The following is a 20853-nucleotide window of genomic DNA, read 5'->3' on the forward strand; positions in this document are numbered from 1 at the left end:
CAAACAAAAAAAAAAACTGTGAAACATGTCTATAATTTTCTAGACTGCATACAAATCCTGATGAGCTCTCATGTAAAAAACAAAAACAAAAAAACAAAAGAAACAAAGAAGAAACTTAAGACTTTGATGAGTCCAAAAATAAAATCTGCAGATTTTGTAAAATATTGTAAAAAACAAAACAATCGCTTTGAGTGGCAACACAACGGATCAAACTGTACAAATTAATAACAGAGCTCGCAGAGGAAAACAGCAGGTTTGCATGTTAATCCAGCATTTTATTCTTACAGTCTGTTTTGTTTTAGTTTGTCTTATTTGTTACATTCCAGTTTTACAGCAGGACGACTTGCAAACACGAATCTGAAGCTCTGCCTTTTCCGTTTCTGCAGTGACTTTAGGAAAGCAGCATTAGATTTGTATTAACATGCAAAACACATCCCATAGGACAACAAAACACATGCATGCACTTGCAGCAGCATTTGTTGCTTCTATTTAAAACTTATTTCATAATCAAAAAACACAGACTCATAAAAATATTCTAACAGCAACATTTGAAATTTCTAAAAATGGCTTTGAGATAGTTTTACTTTCTTCACCTCCACAGAGTAATTAGAAGTCCACACGTCAATTATTGATTTATTCAATATTTTCACCAATATTATCTTATATTATTGATATAGTGGAATGCAAACACTTCAAAACAATTATGTCCAACTTGACTGAGTAGCTTTAAATGCTGCATTTGCAAATCAACCAGTTACTGGTACTGCATTAAAAAAAAGTTTTCAAAGACTTAAAATGATAGAATACTGAAACAAAATACTGGGAATGTCCAAGAACTAAAAAATGCTAAGCAAAGTACCACCACAAAACTCCATCCTTGGTTTATACTGAAAATACAACCTTCCTAACAGGGCCAATCTCTGTCATAAATTTATTTCACTAACCTAGTTCGGACCTGGTTCCTGCAGATGAAAGAACTGCAGGAATATTCTTGGAAAAATATTCCTGCAGTGCAAACACACCTTAAAACCTCTACACGTCCCACTGAAAGTGGGTCAATATTACGTAAACAGAATGAATGAATAGTCCCCTATAAAAGCTACACCTCAGGCTTATAAATGAATAGGTTTTCTTTAAAGCGAAATTAACCCAACCATAATTCACCACATACTTTATAAACCTCTATATGCAGAACATATTCAACATGGAAAACCAATTTTAAAAAAATCTGTGCAAAAAACCTCCAGGGAGCAGAGTCACTTATGCAGTTCCACACCTTTATGTTACATATATATCAAGCTGCAGCTATTCACACATGCTACCTTTTAATAGAGTTAGTGCTATGGCACCAGACAGGAATCTGACACGGTCTGCCCAGTCTGACAGCCTTCATTATTTATTAATTACCTTACTTTTACAAGTTGTAGAATTTTGTATATTTACCGCAGCCTGTTGGCAAAAGGGTGGAGAAGGTTGTTTTTCCACCCTAGAGGGATAAAAGGCCCACTTAGGTTGGATGGGATTTCTGCATCTTGGACAAGCTTTTAGATTAATTTTACACAGAAATAAATTATATTGCAACTTACACACCAAATAAGTCACAATATGGTTTTCTGTGTCTTAATTATATCTAAGCTTTAGAAATATATTGACTGAAGCTTGAACTGTTTATTAAGTGTCAGCCACATTTATTATCCCTGATAAATATTTGTAGAAGTCTCAACAAAAATTTAGATTTTACTTAGTAGCGTCATAACACACACACACACACACACACACACACACACACACACACACACACAAAATACAAAAGTACAACTTTGGATTTGGGTACATTTTTGCAGTGGGGAAAAATGTCAAATGTTAGGAAATTATTATTTTTAACAACATTATATGTTACAATTATTAGTTCCACTTAAAACACCTTCAAATTAAATGAAATTGAAACAGTGTTCTAATTTAAACTTAGAAGTTTTTTCAGTAACTCATATCAGCATAAACAATGTCTTGTAAAGAGAGTAGGAAGGTAAAGACAGTAAAAAAATATTTATATAAAAAGAAAATCTATGGTGTTCAGAGAAACCATTAGTCTATATTTACATGTCAACTGGTTGTTTGGGAGTGATGCTGAAAACGCCATCACTCTCCTACCATCACAAACATAGAAGTGTAGATTGATAAAAAACATCCCAAGAAGATCAGGCGTACAAAGGCAGCAAAGGATGATTATGTGGAACTCTACCATACCTCATGCCAGATCAACCTAGAGGCTATTCACCAGACACTCCTATGCCAAACATAGGGATTTTTTAAATCCCATTTTAATAATAAATTGCCTGAGGTTAAAGTATGTTTCAAGATTAAGAGATTAATAAATTCATTGATTTGTAAACATTTTTTTTGGTGTGATATCTGCAAGAAAGTGCTGAAGGTAAAGTCTCTAACCTTCTTATTACCATCTTATCAGCACAAACTGAACTTCTCATGGCTAATATAATTCTGTCCATAGTTGGCCCTAATTAAAGTGCCTGTTTATACCAACAATCTACAATGAAATACAAGTGAAAATAAAAATGAAGCAGCAGGATACTGTTAGAAGCATCCACAGTAACCTCCAATTAGGTGAGGGATATTATACATGCAGTACCTCACTCTCTCTACATTCACTTGGATCATCACCATGAATGGCCATCTGGTAGCGGGCGTACAGCGCCGCCGATTGTTGATACGACGCAGAGAACTGGGGGTCCTCAAAGTTCACCGGCACTAGCCTCACCTTCAAGCACAAGGCGTGGAGGAGACAAGGTGGAGGGGTTTGGGGTTTATGAGGATTGACAATAAATTTGAAGACGATGAACAATTAGGAAAGACGTTACAAAACAAACAAACAAGGATGAAGGGATGCACAGTTAGCAAACAAGCGCTTTGGTATCTTTAGATAGGCAACAGTGTCTTAGTGATTGAGCAAGGTGGTTATGCAGTTAGACGCATTTTAGTTAGCAAGTTTTGCACAAGGCAAACTTCTACAGAAGCTTGAAATCAAATTCTAAGAGACTGATGAGAAACTTGAGGATGAGGCTAGTGCACTACTCAGTTTTTCACTCAAATCGCTCGGAGAAACCCGTGACGCAATACGGTGTCGATGGTCCAGGACAGCAGAAATTTTTGGAGAGATCACAGCAGACAGACCGAAACATCCTCTTCTTAAAAACCAGAGACCCCCATAATGACCATCAAAAAACACCAGCGTAAGTGTAGATGCACTCGCAAAGAAATTAAAACCTGATTGTAGTTTGGATACGAAGAACTATTGAATAAAGGCACAAAGTTTAAGAGTTTTTAAGTTACTACCCTCATACAGAAACACATTTAGACAAACACCACTCTCAACAATGATTGTTTTTTTTAGTTAAAATATCATTTAATTTATTGAGTAAAAACTTGTATCCAAACCAACCTGGTTGTGTGCCAACAACTTCCCTGCTAAACATTAACTGCTTGTGCCGCCCCCTGGTTTGTAATAACTAGCAATTTGTTGTTTACGTGGCAGTAGAGGAATTTTGGCCCATTCTCATTTACAGTGTTTAATTTCAGCCCCTGTTAAGGTTGTTTGAGCAGGAACAGCCTGTTAAAGGGCATGCTGCCGCATCTCCATCAGATTTAACTTTAAGTAGGTCACTCCAAATCCTTTCAACCTTTGGTCTAGTTGGTGCACTTTGGATCACTGTCAAGCTGCATAACCTAAAACCAATTCATGGATTCATCAGTTACTGCAATTCAACCAGGTCCTGAAGAACCTGAAGCGCCTGCACCTTTGAACTCTCCAATGGACGACATTTTTGGTCTCTTTATTGTTGTTGAATCATGAATGCTGATTATAAAGGAGGCAGGTGAAGCCTGCAGAGCTTAAGATGTTGTTCTAAGTTTATATGTGACCTCCTGCATGTGGTGCTAATATGTTGTCAGAGTAATTTTGAGAAGTCCTAATATACACATTGTTTAATGTTCCACTGTTTTCTGGAGTCTCGTCTTCTTAATTGCTTTGTAATCCTTTCCACATATCAAAAAATGTCTCATCAGTTCTTGAATTTCCTTAAACTTTATATTGTTTATTTATTTCTCGATTCTTTTCATTTTATTTTTATTTAAGCTTTATTTAACCAGGAAAGTCCCTTTGAGGTTAAAACCTCTTTTTCCAGAAGAGTCCTGGCAAATCTGCGGGGCGGGCAGTGGGTGTGGTAAATGAATTTGAGCTCAGCTTTTGTGGGTAACTGAATTTGTGAAACAACCAGGGGATTTATTATACTTTTACATAGGGCAAGGTTGGCTTGGATAGCTCTTTTTTCTATTAGCAAAATCCACATTTAAAACAGTTTTTTGTGTTCAGGTTATTTTTCCCCTAAAAACTTGTCTTTCCTCTCAATTTTTTTTTATTTTTCAGTTAGAATTTCTAGAAAAGGTTTTTTATTTTTTTTATTTTGTTGATTTCACCTTTTCAAATTTAAATCAATTAATTGTACTAAACTTACTTTACATTTTAATAATTTGACAGATCTGAACTTCTAATATGTTAATACCAAAAGATAAATCTAGAAAGGAGCTTCAGATGTATCGCTGAAACTGCCAAACCCTCCCTGCCCCTCCATCTCTGGGTAGATGAGGGTTGACCTATGCCCACCACCCGCTGACCTGGCTCTCGGAGGGTTTGTCAGGAGGATCCTTGTGAATGGCCATCTGGTAGAGTTTGTACACCTGGTAGGAGGCGTCGAAAGAGGCTTTGAACTGCGGGCTAGGGGGATTGGAGCGCACTAGCCTCACCTTCAAAAAGAATATCAGCAGACAAGGGTTAACTTCCACACAGAAAAATAAAGAGTGATGGAAAAAAAAACATGAGAGGTTATTAAAAAGCAATAAAGGACAATTAAAAATAAAAAAAGTAGGGAAAGTTTGAGTGAACAGTTACAAGTAGCAGACTTGGCACATCTTTCAGAGCTAATTCAACAGTTATAATGTCGAATTAAAGCATTTCACATTCAAAATAGAAAATTGCAATGTAGTCGCTTGTTGTACACTCACTGTAAAAAGAAAGCAACCCCCTCCTCTTTAAATTCCAGAGCATTATATATTTTCTATGCTGTAACATGAAGGGTTTTTTGCTGTGCATTTCTGACAAAATCTGACTTCTATGCCAAAACATATCTTGATATTATCAATAGTTTCCCTGAAGAACAGCTCACTGAAGTGTTGTTCCATCATTAGTGTGTTAACTCTCTGTTTTCCAACAACTCATTGATTAATCAGCTTTTGATGTAGTTCTATACATTTCCTCATTTTTAAGTCACTTTGGTTAAAAGCAACTGCCAAACAAATAATTATAAACATTTCCATTTAACTGTGGGCAGATAGAACTTGAATAAGTAGAATGTTTACATGGCATTAAACACCAATACAGTCTCTCTATAACTCAGTTACATGATCAACCCAATGAATGTGGTTTGCCTAATTGTACTACATACATCCAGAACTGATGAAGGAGGAGGGCTTTCTTTTCAACCAGACTGTACATGACAGAAAATCATAAATAAAAAAAAAAAAAAAAAAAAAGCATGAGCTCAACTCAGTGACTTCACCATGTTGTTCAGTTTTGACTGAAATCAAAATGTGTTTGTATGAAACTGACAACGGCATGCGACTAACTGCTTACTAATAAGTTGACGAACATCAAGTGAATTTATGCTGTATCTAATGTTATATTTCTAAATTCAAAACTAAAACAATTAAGGAAAGGCAGTTACTTTAACAATAAGAATGAATTGTCTGATCATGTTTCGCTGTAAATTTATTAAACTATGGTAAATAAATATGTGAAAAGCTACTTATATAGCCTCTTTCAAAATAGAGGTTTACAGTGTCCTAAAAAAATAACAATCAACATCAAAATAACTACCATGAGTCAAATAAAAATTTTTAAAAGGTGCATTTTACAATGTTTTTATGTTAAAGAGGCTACAATTGAGGCTATTAAAGTTATGATGCCAAAACATATCAACTCAACCCAATAATAGAGACATAATAATCTTATTTTGTTCATAGACCCATAGTCATAAAATGGAAGTTAATCCAGTAAAACTTTCAAACTAATGTTCTTTAAATAACTGGTTGAGATGAGTAATTTGATTTAAAATGAGCATTTTATAGGGAACTCCAAATAATACACCACATTTTCAATTATATTTGTTTCCACAAGAAGCACTTTCAAATCAGAATGGATAATCATTTTAAAATCTGGTCCCAGTATAATAGATCCTAAAGTGGAGCATACTTTGGGGTAGGAGCGCTCTGCAACAGAAAGCACAATCGTATAAGTCTCAAACAGATAAAATACATGAACATAATGTTCTGTTTTAAAGCTTCAGTGGGATAAGACCCTAATGCAGGACTTATAACCTCCATAAAAGAAGTTGCCAAACAATGAGTAATATTTTTTAACAGTCTATGATATGCTAATATCCACAGCCTATTTTTTTGTTTAATCAAAATTATTGGAGAGTTAAGAATTAGACTAAATAGAAAAGAAAAAGAAAATCAGGACAAGATTTTTGGAAAGAGACGTGTCTGAGTGTTGCTTTCTCAACTTGTGGCTCCCCTTTTTAATTAAGCGCCTCTTTGTTTGGAAGCTTTTGTTGGCCAGAGAGATGTTGCCATATGAATATCTGAGAAGAACAGGATCCAAAACTGAACTTGAGGTTTGTTTGGCTTGGATAGAATACCGACTTTCTCATGTGAACACTTGCCATCTTCACCTTGTAGCCAAACCAAAACACCGAGTCTACTGGACATAGAAGCCATATAATTAACTACATCCTTGACTCACATAATCCTAAACATTTATTATTATCATTCAAAATTGACTTTACTGACAGGGAGAGGCTTTATTTTACAGTATCATTTATCCTACAGTGAAACTGACGTTTTGTGTACATATTGCAGAAAAAGCCCAGCTATGACTGATCAAAGAGAGATTTATCAAAAGTGATTAAACTCCAAAGATAGTGGGCGGCTCTGATGATAATGCTGTGGAATGTTCCACAGTTTCCTTCAGAAGCTAAAACATCTCTGATGTTGCTATACTGACCCCTAGTGGTGGAAAATAAAACCGCACCGGCTTTTAAGACCTGAAAACAACAAATAGGCTGATTGTAAATCTATATATTAGTCCTCCAGATGCTTTCAGTTTGTTATGGACTTAAAACCAAACGCATAAATAAAAGCAATGATATCAACTTCCTATTCTTTCTCAAGATTTATTTTTCAAACAGTGTCCTCCACATTCCTTGTTACTATTAGACTTAAAAGCCTCAAGTCAAATTCACATTATTTCACAGTAGAACAATCGCTGCCAAAAAAAACTTTGATAAATTTTCTGGAGACTTTTTTTATTTTGCCTTCCTTATCATCACTCCTTGAAAAATGAAAATTTAAACATTAATAAAATAACTCTTCAAGGTCAAAGTTAGTTGAAAAGCACTAAAATGAGTCACAGATCCAGAAAAATCAGTTAAATTGATTAAAAGCGTATTTAATTTTAAAGAAAGAAATCTAATATTGCTTCACTACATCTGATTTATACTGCAGTATTGATCATGTAAAAGCCTCGCTAACGCCTTTAATTAACCTTCATTTGAGAAGCCTAACCTTGCACATTCATTTAGTGAAATTAAATGATTAATGCAGGCTAACAGATTAATCCAATATAGATGCATTGATTGGGAAATGGTCTCACTGCCTGCTTCGCTGCAGCATCTGGCTCTAAATCTGCTTCAGACCAAAACTGACGTTATGCTACCAACCTCGGTCAGAAGCCATTGCCAGCCATCATTCTACATCAACATGCTTCCTCCTGAAAGTTTATTTCCATGTCTTTGCATCATGGTTCTGCTAAATACTGTGGTTTCAATGTCATCTAAAGTTTCATCGGTCTCTGTGGTGTGCCTGTCGTTTTGTTGAATTCGATCTAGGAAGATCTGCTTTTTCCACTCAGCTATTGCTTCCGCGCAAATAAACACACGGTGAAGTCACTGTGGTCGAGGAAGAGGCTTTAACCAAAGAATGTCATTTCTTTACGCAAAATAAAGCCAAGTTACAAAAACAGGCCGCTTTAAAAACTCTGCTCACCTCAAGGCGATCAGAGGAGCTGTTTTCTAAAGACTCGTTGATGAACTCCTCCAGTGTTTTGGGTTGGTTAGTATGGGCAGGCTTTGGTGGCGAGACTCCAGCACCATGTTGTCTTTTCTGGTCTTTCTGAAGACGACGCTCCTTTCTTAAATCTTTGGCCTTTCTGCTGGGCGGACGGCTAGGATCTGCTCCCAACCCTGTGCCAGAAGAGAAAGAATGACTATCAAAACAAAACTGGAGTATGAGACTAGAACTGGAATTAGTCTGATGAGCAGATTCAGGTGATTGTGGGAAAGGATTTGCTTCATACAGAGTTCTTCTATTTCTGAATTACTTTCAGTGTCAGGCAAAAATTTCATGGATATCTGCAGAACAGAGTTTTCAAAAGAGGATTTCACTTAATGTAAAAAGCTAAGACCTAATTTCTTCTAGACCTGTAAAATCTAGAAACCACTTAAACAGAACCTGACAACATGAAGCATGCTAAAATATTTCCAAAAGTAACAAATCATCAAGAACAAATGCAAAACAAACTCATTGACATTTATCACTCTAAAAAGTGACACAAAAGCATTTCTAAAGAAGTGGGTGACTTTCAGCTTGACCGATTCTGACTGGTAACTGAGTGGAAACACACACACAAAAGAAAAAAATCTAGATTTTCCAGTCATAGCTGCCATCCACAGCAGCACTCTTCCATGTTGAAGTTGCCACCAAGTGAAGCAGAGTCAAAGTTGCCTATTTTCTGTGTCAGTGAGGTGTGGCGGCTACTTAATAGGAAACAGCATGTTGACTGTTAATTTAGGCTTCTATTATTTAACGAAGTGAGAGTTCAGCAACTGCTCTTTTTAAGCATGTTGAGCTTTCAACCTCTGTTCATGGAACATCTTGAACGTCTTGGATTTGGAAATGTTGGCAAGCTTTAAGGAAATCTCAGTGTTAAGACAAGAGTTACGACCTGTAGCGAATACTCAGTGAGGCTGCTGTTTCAAGTTACAATAGCTAAACAAGCTAACTACTAGCAAGGTGCTAAAAAACAGTTTAAAATCTCAAGTCGGTCAACATTTTCTTTTTAGATAAAATTGTAGTAAAGCTCTGCTCTACAGGAACTCGTTATAATTTTAAAGAGAAAAACTATAACTACACTGCATTCTCCTAGTACTCTCCAATTTTTGCATTTGCTGTCATTTAAATGTTTTACTTTTTTCCCTCTGTTCATAGAAGCTGCATTTAGTTTGTTGTTCTATTTAGCTACACGTTTGAAAACTGGCTAAAAACTAATTTCTTTAGCTGTATTTCTCTTTTACTTCTTACTTTTTCTCTAACAGAAAGTAATCTTGGATCTGTGATTCCGTTTCCTTTTTGTTTGTCTGCTCTGTCTGAAGGAGGGATTGCTGCAAGTCAGTGACTCAATGCAATATCCCAAGTTTCCATAGACAGAAAACATTTCTGATGAATAAACTAAGCTTGAACTTAATAACTAAGATTAAATTAACTTTTAAAAAGTGACTTAAGATGACATGTCAAGTGACATGTTGTGAATTGGCACCGTATAATTAAACTAAATTGAACGGAGTCAATTGATCTGTGCATCTCTGGTTTCAGCCTAAAACTGTGCTGAATATCTGACCATCGGGCTGTTTTATGTGTTGTGGACATTGTTGCAGCTTCTGAACTGTTATAAAGCAATAAAGAATGGGCAAATAAAGTCCAGATGGTTACCAGGTATGTAGTATTTACTAAGAAGCATAAGTCATCATAACTAAAATGAGTTTATCCCTTACAGGAAGAAAGCTAATGGAAACAGTTTTGTTTTTCATGCACACAAACTGTTTTCTTTCTATGTGTCCCCCCCCCCCTTTTCCGTCCCCACCACTACAACGTCTTGGGCTCCTGCCAAGCCCTGTAGGACTCCGGGCATCCCATGTCAACAGTTTACACCCCCGCATCCTGTTTGGAGCAATAAGGAAGTGATAGTCGTATCCTGCTTGCACCGCTGCCAGCTGCCAACATCAGCCCACTGACGAGCTTTCCCCTCTGATGATGTCATGAAGAAGAGGCAGTTTAGTTCCTACTTTAAAGCAGATGCTGTCTTCTGAAGAGCAAATGATTGCTTGTTTGGTGGGTTGCTGAATCTTGAAGCGCATCTTTACGCTGCCTGTTTCTGATCCAATTGAACCGAAGTTGTCAGTGCACAAATCTTGTTTCGCTACACCCTCATCAATAACAGATACTTTCCTTCTTAATATCACACAGAGACATGTTTACTCCTGAGGATAAAGAATACAGCTGCAGTGAAGATAAACTCTGGCAGATTACTTCCTGTTCAAGACGGATGTTTTCAGTCCTGCAGTTAACACTTCATAAAATCTGGGATAGTCATCGTCCATTTTGAAGGAAATTAAACAAGATACACTGATTGTAAAGTGTAAATGTAATTCAAATACAGCTGTTTTGTATGTAAACTGGAAAGATGATCCAGGTTGTCCAATGTCAGAGTTACTAAAACTCACACTTGGGTTTCTGCTTAAAACCCAAGTGTGAGTCATTTTCTGTCTACCTAAGAAACTTTCTACAGTAATTAAAACAGGACAATCTTACATTTCTGTATTGGCTCATTCCTTTGAGACCCCTGTCTGCATTTAAGGTATGGGAAGTCGTGTTTTCTCAACCTGGAACGGGATCCTCCCTAAAGGTATAAAGCCTCTAGTAATAAAAGCTGAGGAAATATATGACCAGGTGTTTTCTGCTGGAGGTAAATGCAGGGGTAGCGGGGTGGGCAGTAAATCCTCCTGTTTCCGCTTTGCTGAAAAGGCTTGTTATTCCTGACACTGTAGCTCAGAGAAGACTGGTGCTGACACAGGCATAGTGGAACAACAGCGCTGCCACTGCTGCAATTTCTCACTGAATGTTTATGTCTGCGAAAAGCTCAGCTTGTTCAGAACCATCCTGCCCCTGCGTTGGGAGCTGCTCTCATTAAGTTTTTGGAAACAAAAGTTCTACTTCCTGTATCTAGAGGGAGTTTATTATCTCCCCCACTTGAGAACTGTTGATTCATTACAGAAAGCTGGCTATGAGGATATCCTGTGCTGGCCAAGTGACGAGAGGAATATGAAAAACAAGTCCAAGTCAGACAATCTCCTAATAACGAAGGGGAGAGCTCAACTGCGTCCAAACTGCTGCAGAGAGGGGCAGCTTGGTGAACAGTGACACCTTCTGGAAGGCAGTGGAAATAAAATATTGCAGAACAACGGCACAGCAGGAGTCCATAATGGCTAGAAAAAGCTACAGAACATGAAGATTTTCTTACATTTTAATGCTTTATAAGAGAGGTGTCCAAAGTGCTGCCTGGGGGCCATTTGTGGCCCTCAAAGTGATTTTATGTGGGCGTCCACTGCAATACAAAAATGGCACAAACTTGTTTTTCCAGCTCAAAGTTGGAGGTTGATGCAGATAAATCTTACAGTGAAAATTTCACTGCCTTTTGAAAAAGATATAGCCAAAATAAAGTCTCATAAATATCAACGGTACAACACAAAGTACTCATTTCATTAAATTTAATCATAAACGGGACCACAAACATTCAGTGACCCTCATTCATGGACTGACATGATGCATCCTTTTAGTAAACTCCACTAGATAAAGCAAATGCTTTTGATCTATATGCTATAAATGTTGCTCAGATCCAAAGATAACAGAAAAAACACTCATCATTAAGGATGCTTTGTAGCTGTTTGTTTTTGATTTTTAAACAAGACAAACCTCCCAGATTTTATGTTTCAGATCTACAATAATCTACAGTTCAGCTTTCTATGGAAATCAGACTTCTTCATTTTATGAAAATGTTGTGCAAATAAAAACAAAACATTTAACAATTTTGGGGGGAAATTTTAGTTTAAAAAATCTATTATTTTGTGGCCCTCAATTACTATCAACTTAAAATTGTAAAAGTTTGGCTCATGGGAATTATGTTTGTTTAAAAAGAGCTATGCATCTTTTTCTTACCTGGGTTAGGAGCTTTGGCATCTGTTCCCCCTTCTGAGACAGAAGCTGAATCATTCTGGGAATTTTCTGAGCTTCCAGCTGTAGAATCCACCGAGTTTTTCTGAACTTCTTCAGCAGCGGAACAGTTTGGTATTTCATTTTTAATATCTGCGCGAGCAGCAACTTTTAAATCTGACTGACAGACTTTAGTAGGTTCCCGTGGACCAGCATCTTCACAGACAGAATCCATTGGCTCCCCTGTAGGACATAAAACAAAACATTTATGCAACTAGCGTGTACTACAAACCCAGAACCAGTAACCCCAATGTTTTTCATACATTTACAAAACATTTTCTGTGCATGCAGGAGCAACCTTCTTACCATCCTCCTGAGCTGCAGGCAGGTCTCCTTTAGAAATATATTTGTTCATTTTCTTCAGGATTTTCTTATGAGATTTAGAAGGCTGGAAATTCAGTGCATGACACCTTGAGGCAGAAAAGATCAAATAAAGTTAGAAATGTTCAGTTTGGGTGGACAGTTCCTCTCCAAGATTAACATCAGTTTGTGCTTTTACTGGTGTATTTCTTTAGTGGTTTTAAAATAAATAACTTAGTGCCCAAGTTTAATGTCTGGTAGACTTTCTCTTATCTACACATTGTCATCATTACACACTGAGGCCCAAATATAAACACAAGAAATTTCAACATCCCTTAGCAAGTCGTGGCTAAACTAAAATAAATAAATATATAACATGCAGTCATCATAAAGTCGGCTGAATAGTAGAACAATGGCAGCGCTCATTTCAATGGCTTGGTTTCCTTGCATTGACAAGGCTTTTTAGTGTAGCCGATACAGTTTTGTATAGGCTGAGGTTTGAGCAACTCTTGAGCTTAATGTTAGCCTGATTTATTTATTGCAAAACCACATCTGATGTGTGTTTGGCCTTATTATCCAGCTGGAACATGCAAATGGGTCTACTTTTCAACCATCTGATCCAAATTGTCAACCCTAAATAATAGGGAACAACAAAGTCATTTTCCACAGTCAAGTCACTTTTGCCATGGACAGAGTGTACTAACCCAACAAACAAGCCGCCCCTCCAAACTTTAAAGCTCGTGTGAAATTTGTAAAAGGCCACATGAACAAGCTAAAAGCCTTCTGGAGAAACTTTTAATGAGAGTCTTTAACGATGAAATGAAGATTGAGCTCAGTGAAAAGAATAATGTTTGGGAAAGTCAAGCTTTTAGACTTTGGAACACTGTTCAACTTTCAGACACGGCAGTGGTAGCGTCATGCTGAGGGTCTGTTTGGCTAGCCAGTGGTAGTGGCATCACAAAAAGGGTAAGGAATAGTGAAAAACTGTGGCTGTCTCAAAATCTTTTCAACACCACAAGAAATCGACAACCTTAAAACTAGCTTCTGAATGGATAAAGAGGTGCAAACATTAACGTCCTGGAATACCCAGCCCAAAACAGATTATGATTAAAAACTTAGTTTGGGCCAAGAAAAAAAAGGCAATTTAATAATTATGCCAAAAAAAAGCATCTAAACATCCAGAGGTGCAGTTTTTTAGAGACACAACTGAAAAATAGTTGGCAGTGTATGTATAAATTTGATTCCAGCTGTTCTCTGGATCGGTAAATATTTGTAACGCAAATATTTACCAGAGTAGTGCATCGTAATGTGAATGCTTAATGAAAAGAATTACCTGATGGTATACTGAGGACAGCATGTCTTCTTCATTATGGGCTTGTAAACATATTTCCCACTTCTGAAAAACAAAACTGTACTGTTAAAGTCAATCTTCTCTATTTAAAGACTTTACACTGATATGTCAGAATAGCAGGTGAAAGGAGAAGACAAGCATTCAGATTACTGACTGGATCGTCCATCTCAGGCAAAAAGAGCAAAAGAGTCAAATTCAAGCTTATGCCTAAATTATGAACCACAGTGGATGGTCATGGTGTACATTGAAAAATAGATACTACTTAGACTAAAGAGAAAATAACAAGACATCAACCAAAAGAAAACAAAATCAAATTACCAAGGTAAAACATGAAAAGCAAAATAAAGAAACAAGATACATAAAATCAGACATTTACAACAAATTGAACAGAATTCCTCTACGATTAAAGTAGTAAATTTAGGAGATGAGCATCTGTTTTTTTTCCCAAAGCATAAGGGGTAGATCCCGTTTTTTTTTCATATCAGATTATCTCCTGGGTGTATACCCAGAAATATCCAAATGTGCATCTCCAACATTTACACCTTCAATTATAGTCGACTTCTGCTTCTTTTTTGGCAAATGAGTTTCTAACCTCAGAAAAATTCTGAAAATATATCTTGCTTTGATACTGTAAATTTATGTGTTTAATGACAAAAAATTGAGATTTTTTTTTGGAAACTTGCAAATGACTGACATAAAAGAATAAGTTATCTTCTTTTTAATATGTGAAATTAATCTACAAATTTCTAAGTTTTCCTGGCAGAAATTTACTTCTAAATGGCCAATTAATATTTTTTTTATTTACAAAGGCTTTTACACCCATGAGTAAAAAATAAGACCAGGCAGCAGCTTAACAATCAAAAATGACTTCTTATAGCAAACAAATAAAATGGAAGCAAAGCTACCCCAGAAACACCCAATGAGACAAATAAAACTGCAATAAAGATACAAACAAATGAAGTAAAACTGGTTTTTATTTGAATACATGTCCAAGCTTTTGTGGGATGAGGGTAAAACTTTTTCGATATAAAACAAATAATGAACGTACCTTCTCCATCCCCGATCAATTAAATCTTGGTAGTCTTGTACGGTCATAGAATGAGACCACATTCCTGCCAAAAAATAAAAAATAAAAAAATACAAAGAATAAACAAAACATTTTTTTTAAATAAGAGTAAACATTGTTCAAAGTAATCACAGTCAAGATGTTTAATATATTTTATGTGAATGAAAAGAAAAGCTCCATTTAGAAAAGATTCTGCACTTTAGTATCAATAATTCACAATAAAATTATTGCTTATTATACACAATGGTGTGCAGTTTTATCTGACTAAAGTTACAGAAAAAAAAGAGAAATGAATTTATAAAACTGATTGTAACAAGGTCAAATGAATTTAAACACCGTTTTACAGTTTTCAGCACAAAGATAAAACAGACTAATTTATTAAAGAGCTCCTTGAGAATGGAGCACTGGGGAAAAAATATTTATTGCATCTTAAATCACATTTTCCTTGACGATCCAGTCCCAATTTCCCACAGTGCTGTAAAGCCCCAATGGAAACATACAAGTCTGTTATTTGTAGCTAGAGCAGATCCGCTGGGATTTGGATCCTGACCTTTTATTAACACACAACAACCATGTGCACAAGCACACACACCCTAATCTGTGAGTCTGTACAGTCAACTATCAATTTACATCTGGAACAGCCAAATGAACTGGCCTTTATCACAGTTCACAACACACACACACACATTTGTAATGAGTATAATGCTTCACGTCCCAGGAGAATAGGGTTAATTTGTGTCCACAGAGACTGGGAGAACATAGAGTGATTCAATAAAGGAAAACTACCAAACCAAACCAGTCAACGCAAACGGATACAAAAGTTCGGCTGCTGGAACTTGGTGCTGCTCAACTGGAGCATTCTCACCATAAAAGTTTCCAACAACAAAGAAAGAAAGTTAATAGATTTACCACTCTGCGGGTTTTTGTAAAGCAAACAGTAATAATAAAAAACCAAATTACTAGAGGTCTCTGAAAAGTCAAAAAATATAACAACATACTGAAAACAGTGCATCCTTCATTCTGATCACACCCCTTCGCTTTATCCCCACATTTGGCGGGGTCTCTCTTGGCTCTGCTCAGTTTGGAGGAATTTTTCAAAATCTATTAGGGGCGAGGTTTTGCTTTCTCAGGGGGGTTACACTTTAAAACAAAGGTGTCAAACTCATTTTCATTTTAGGCCACATTAAGATCACGAAAGAGCCGGTTGTGGCAGAACGTAAAGGTAAAACTGAACAACTCACATGCGACTGATGTGAACAAAAAAGCTGCTGTTCCTGCAGCACAAAACAATCACCTGATCCATTCTTCACTTTTCCCTGAAGCAAAACAGACACAATAGCAGCAGATGTTGGGCTCTGTACTGCAGAGTGAGATGTGCTTTGTGTACAACAGAAGCCTTGATAACATCATCCAACCAATCACAGTGATGGAAACTAATGAAACAGTGAATACGGAAAGACAAATTGTTCATACACAGTTATCTGATAATCACTGCCATATTTTAAAATCTGTATGTTTTCCTCAGAAAATAAACTCTTTACATCCATAATATCACACAAAAGCCATAAAAATGTAAGAAAATTATAGTCAGTTTGAAGACAAACTGACTACACATCTTTTCCTTGGGTTATGCAGAAAATTCATGTTTCATGCAAGAATGTTTTCATGTCTTCTGACTTCCTGGGGCTTTCCCATGCCTCCATGACGTTACCTACCCAGATTATCACTCTTGGATTAGATCACAGCTATCGTCTGCAGACTTTGTACCCAGTTGCTCATTGACTGCATTAGGAGCTGCCTGAAACCTAAGTATAGTCAACCTGATTATAATTAATACCACCATTCTGCCCTGAAGGAAAAAAATCACATCTGCTTTACTTTTTGTTGTTTTAAAATATTAATGCCCCATAACCCATTCAGTTTCAGGAAAACATGCACCTTTTGGTAGTAGACTGTTTGTATGCATTTTTCATGGTAATGTACTTGAGATTAAAGTTGAGATTAAAGATGGAAAACCACAATATAATTACACAAACAGAAGAAAATAAGCAGAAAACTTAAAAAAAAAAAAAAAGTAATAATCTGAAATCTGTTGCGGCTTCCAGCTAAAAAAACATAAAGGTGAATAACCAGAGAATATAGATTTGTGCTGATTGTGAAAGATGGGTTTGATAAGTATGTGTGTCAACATGTGTATGGTCTACTTCAGGTGCAAAAAATGTTCACACTGTGGTCAAGGCCGACAAAATAAAAGAAAATACAAGAGAACAGTTCAACAAATGTAAAAAGAATAACAGAGCATAGGAAGAAGAACTGCACAATACACTGAAAATCAATCATGATTACAATATCAATATGTGCAAACTGTTATTTTGAAAACTAAAATGAAACAAATACAAACAACATCATTAAAAATATATAGCATTTAGGCAGAAGAAACCATTTTCCACATCAAAAATTTTCGATAGAAAACTTATAAAATATATACTTAAAGTAATCTATATATGTTGGACCAGAGGAAAGTACCTCCAGTGACAATACAGAGCTTACTGCATCTTCATGACCAATTGCAAAGCAGACAGAAAATGACAATAGAACAACAAAGTTAGTCTATAAACAAGAATTCAAATATATGTGTGAGTCTGGTTGATTTCTGGTTAAAACATCACTGTTCTTCATTTAGCATTACGAAGGGTATCAACAAATCTCTTTCAGCTAAGAGTAGTGATAATTTATAACAAGTCAAGTGTAGCAAAACTATTCCAAAATGTTTTTGTTTGTTGTTTTTTTCAAAAACTTTCCTCGACTAACTAGTTATTACCCACTTGACCTCTCTTTAAACATGATAATAATGAAACTTAATATACCCAACAAAGTCTGAAGAGGATACATTTCAGATCTTAAAATAGACAGCATTAAAGTAAAACACATTAAAGTCCATTGAATAATCAGCCCACTGACTCTTTTTTAGATCAATGTTTAGCAACACTGGATCTGATCAATTACCTCCTGTCTCTGTTTACTTGGCAACTGATAATGCATTTTTAAAAATAACAAGTTGTAAATACAGTAACTGCAGTTTTACGTCTCTGACGTTTGTTTATGTCATGCTGAACTTGTCTGACCCCATGCAGCAGTCTACATCAAACCAAATGCTTGATGATGCACTCTAGCTAATGGGTGTTCGATACCTTCTACAAGCCACTCCAGTTAAAGACACAGATCCAAAGAGAAAACATGATCTTACTCGAACTCTTTCCACATAACACGGAAACAGCGTCGAAGGAAATAGTTTACTCAGGCGGTATTGTTCAATAGCTAGCAGGAGTACAAATAACTTGTTGAAGTAACGTAAATAACCTGTAGTAAAATATGTTGAACATGACAGAGGTACCATATAATGTGCTTCTGTTTTGCCTAGTTTCACTGAATGACAGTGCTGGGTTTTGGGGGGTTTCCTTCTCAGAGTAAAGCTACAGGATGCTACCGGCTAAAAGCTAAGCTAACGCTCAGAAAGTGTTCATTTAAGGGTCTAGTCAAAAAATAAAACAATTAAAATGTAACATATACTGACATTATAATAAATCGTACAGAATTAACTTCAAATACACATCGCCTTTTCCCTTTTTCTTTACCTATTTCAAGCACGTACACGGCTCAGCGTGATTAGCATTAGCTAGCTCAGTTAAATGCCCAACTCCGTTTCTTCGAGATCTTCAAACGAACCTACCGTGAGAGAAGTTTCCCTTATCATTTTTGCAGTAACCGCAGCGGTAGCCATCATCCCCTCCAAAATATTCTACTATAGTATAAGAGTTGTTTCCTGCCATCTTTACAATGTAGACACACAGCTGACAGATGAGTTTGGTAGGTCAACCGGTGACGGACACTCCGCCCACAGCCTATGCGTCTGAGGTGCTGCGTTCAAAGACTCCATGTCTGAGTTAATCTGAGAACATTAAAATCCACTGTAATAGATGCCTCTAATATATTCACAAAATTGAGATTGTATTAATCTTTTTCAAACAATTTCACGGTATTGAGTACAATAGTAACATGTAAATGGGAGGTATTGTTACAACAGATTAACAATCATGTCTCTTTGCACTTGATTGGTCAGAACTTTGCACTTAACTACTGCTCAGTGTATTTTATTCACTAAAAATTACTTTTTGTTGTAGATGCTGATGGCTGTGGGAAGGAAGGATCTCTTATAGACATCTGTACTGTTCTCCAACAAAAATAAAAGCCCTACAGAACAGTTGGTTTAAGTAATTTAATTTATTAAAGAGGTTACTTGGTAAAATGTATCCTAAAGATGTTATTAATAGGGCTAAAAACAGCCACAGATTTTGTTTTGTATATTTTTCCTTCCACTTCAGTTTTGCAGTTCTTTGTTCTGATTTATCACATAAATTGAACAATGTACAGTACTTGCAATTATATATAGTCTGATAAGTACAAAGTACAAACTCATGATTTAAGAACTGTACACCATATTTATTAAATTATCTCTGCAAAGAGGACAGCAAAAAAAAAAAATCAGAACCAATATCTTGCACAAACAGTACTTGCAGTGATTTACAAAACAAAGGGAGACTTTAAATGTAAAAAAATAAATTAGAAAATCACAGCTGAGCCAATGATCCATTTTTTTTAAAATCTTGTTACAAAAATGACTTTATAGAAGGGAAAATGAGCTTTACTTCATGTCTGCATTATGCACAGCTTTTTTGTTGTTGCTTTAGCAAAATGTACGTTTTGTTGATGCACTGAAAAATTCAGATTCACAGGTTTCAGCACTGGTTCACACAATTAGGAAATTGGAAATCTACAAAAATCAACCCGATGGCATCTGCAAGTCTGCACTGATATAGAAAACTCAAACAGGTGATGAAGGAGCAGCTAGGAAGTTGAAATTATACCGTTTGACACAAGGCTCTAATAAACTCTTTCCAGACATCTGTTGGTTTGGCTCCAGCTGGGAGATCTCCTAATTAATATGTCCCTGTGGGACCGGGATGCTTTCGTGGAGATATTTCATACTGCCTTGCTCGGAGAAGTCTGCAACAGTGTGCCCCTCTCCTCGAAGGACCCATTTTGTCGTAAGGAGTCCCTCCAAACCCACTGGGCCCCTGGCGTGTATCCTTGCTGTGCTAATGCCAACCTCAGCTCCTGCAGTGATTAAATAAAAAATGTTTTAAAAGAAACGTGGAAAAATCAATTATTTTTCACTTGAAGGCTTTGTTTATTAATAAGGAGGTATATAAAGGCATGCCTAATGTTTTGCTCACCCAGGCCAAAGCGGTATCCGTCGGCAAAGCGAGAGCTGGAGTTCCAGAACACGCAGGCGCTGTCGACCTGCTGCAGGAACTGCTCGGCTGTTTCCTCGTTCTCTGTGACAATGACATCAGTGTGGGAGCTGCCATATTTGTGAATGTGGTCCACAGCGTCCTGCATGCTGTCTACCACCTCGATGCAGCACTCCAGGTCCCCGTACTCTGTACGGAGAGACTTCACCTCAGACGGGCTAAAGGTTAAGTACGATGCAAAGCGAGGACCCGCGTGAATCTTTACCTGAAAGACAACAATAATCAGTGGAACAAAGAACAAAGCTACCTTTCTAGTGGAGGCCAGATTTGGTGTCAGTGCTTGTTTCTTACTTCTTCTGTCCTCAACATATCAATGATCTGGTCGAATAAAGGAGTGCGCAGCAAATCTCTGTGAATAAGGAGGGTCTCCATGGCATTACAGGCTGCAGGGTAGTCACATTTGGAGTCTTTGACTAGAACAAAAGAGAGTCTCCATGTTCAGTCAGCGACAAAATGTTCACCATTTTAATAAACATTCTAACTTTTTTCATCTTTTACCACATCACGATCACAAACTTGTGTCTTATTGG

The 20853-nt window shown here is 36.6% G+C and overlaps 2 protein-coding genes across 5 annotated transcripts in view; both read right to left on the reverse strand.

Annotated features, from left to right (window-relative positions):
* The window catches only part of ate1 (arginyltransferase 1), a 54810-nt gene extending 35944 nt beyond the window's left edge, over positions 1 to 18866 (reverse strand). The window contains exons 1-8 of one of the 4 annotated variants that reach the window (XM_015049402.1): positions 18682 to 18865; positions 14934 to 14997; positions 13868 to 13930; positions 12541 to 12644; positions 12181 to 12417; positions 8176 to 8372; positions 4690 to 4818; positions 2648 to 2776 (exon numbers count right to left, since the gene is read on the reverse strand). In XM_015049402.1, coding sequence (XP_014904888.1) covers positions 2648 to 2776; positions 4690 to 4818; positions 8176 to 8372; positions 12181 to 12417; positions 12541 to 12644; positions 13868 to 13930; positions 14934 to 14997; positions 18682 to 18781 — 1023 coding nt within the window. In that variant the 5' untranslated portion in view covers positions 18782 to 18865. Of the gene's footprint in view, positions 1 to 2647; positions 2777 to 4689; positions 4819 to 8175; positions 8373 to 12180; positions 12418 to 12540; positions 12645 to 13867; positions 13931 to 14933; positions 14998 to 18681 lie in introns of all 4 variants that reach the window. The other 3 variants (XM_015049403.1, XM_015049405.1, XM_015049404.1) reach the window with 3 other exon arrangements.
* A 564-nt stretch (positions 18867 to 19430) lies between these two features.
* On the reverse strand, positions 19431 to 20768 carry LOC106957870 (delta-1-pyrroline-5-carboxylate synthase-like). Its single transcript, XM_015049395.1, has 3 exons — positions 20615 to 20768; positions 20246 to 20528; positions 19431 to 20126 (listed from the first exon to the last, which is right to left on the reverse strand). The coding sequence occupies exons 1-3, from the start codon at positions 20693 to 20695 to the stop codon at positions 19945 to 19947; spliced, it is 546 nt and encodes a 181-aa protein (XP_014904881.1). The 5' UTR covers positions 20696 to 20768; the 3' UTR covers positions 19431 to 19944.
* Between the last annotated feature and the right edge of the window lie 85 nt (positions 20769 to 20853).

Source organism: Poecilia latipinna, unplaced genomic scaffold (genome assembly GCF_001443285.1).
Source record: "Poecilia latipinna isolate Pla-1442-1.1 unplaced genomic scaffold, P_latipinna-1.0 Scaffold945, whole genome shotgun sequence".
Taxonomy (NCBI): Eukaryota; Metazoa; Chordata; class Actinopteri; order Cyprinodontiformes; family Poeciliidae; genus Poecilia; species Poecilia latipinna.

What these genes read in the sequence shown, in the direction of transcription:
- LOC106957870 (XM_015049395.1), bottom strand. Translation starts at nt 20,695, where the DNA reads ATGGAGACCCTCCTTATTCACAGAGATTTGCTGCGCACTCCTTTATTC. An exon ending in ATATGTTGAGGACAGAAGAA is followed by an intron (nt 20,529 to 20,614) that starts GTAAGAAACAAG and finishes GTTGTCTTTCAG; the next exon opens with GTAAAGATTCACGCGGGTCC. An exon ending in CGGATACCGCTTTGGCCTGG is followed by an intron (nt 20,127 to 20,245) that starts GTGAGCAAAACA and finishes TAATCACTGCAG; the next exon opens with GAGCTGAGGTTGGCATTAGC.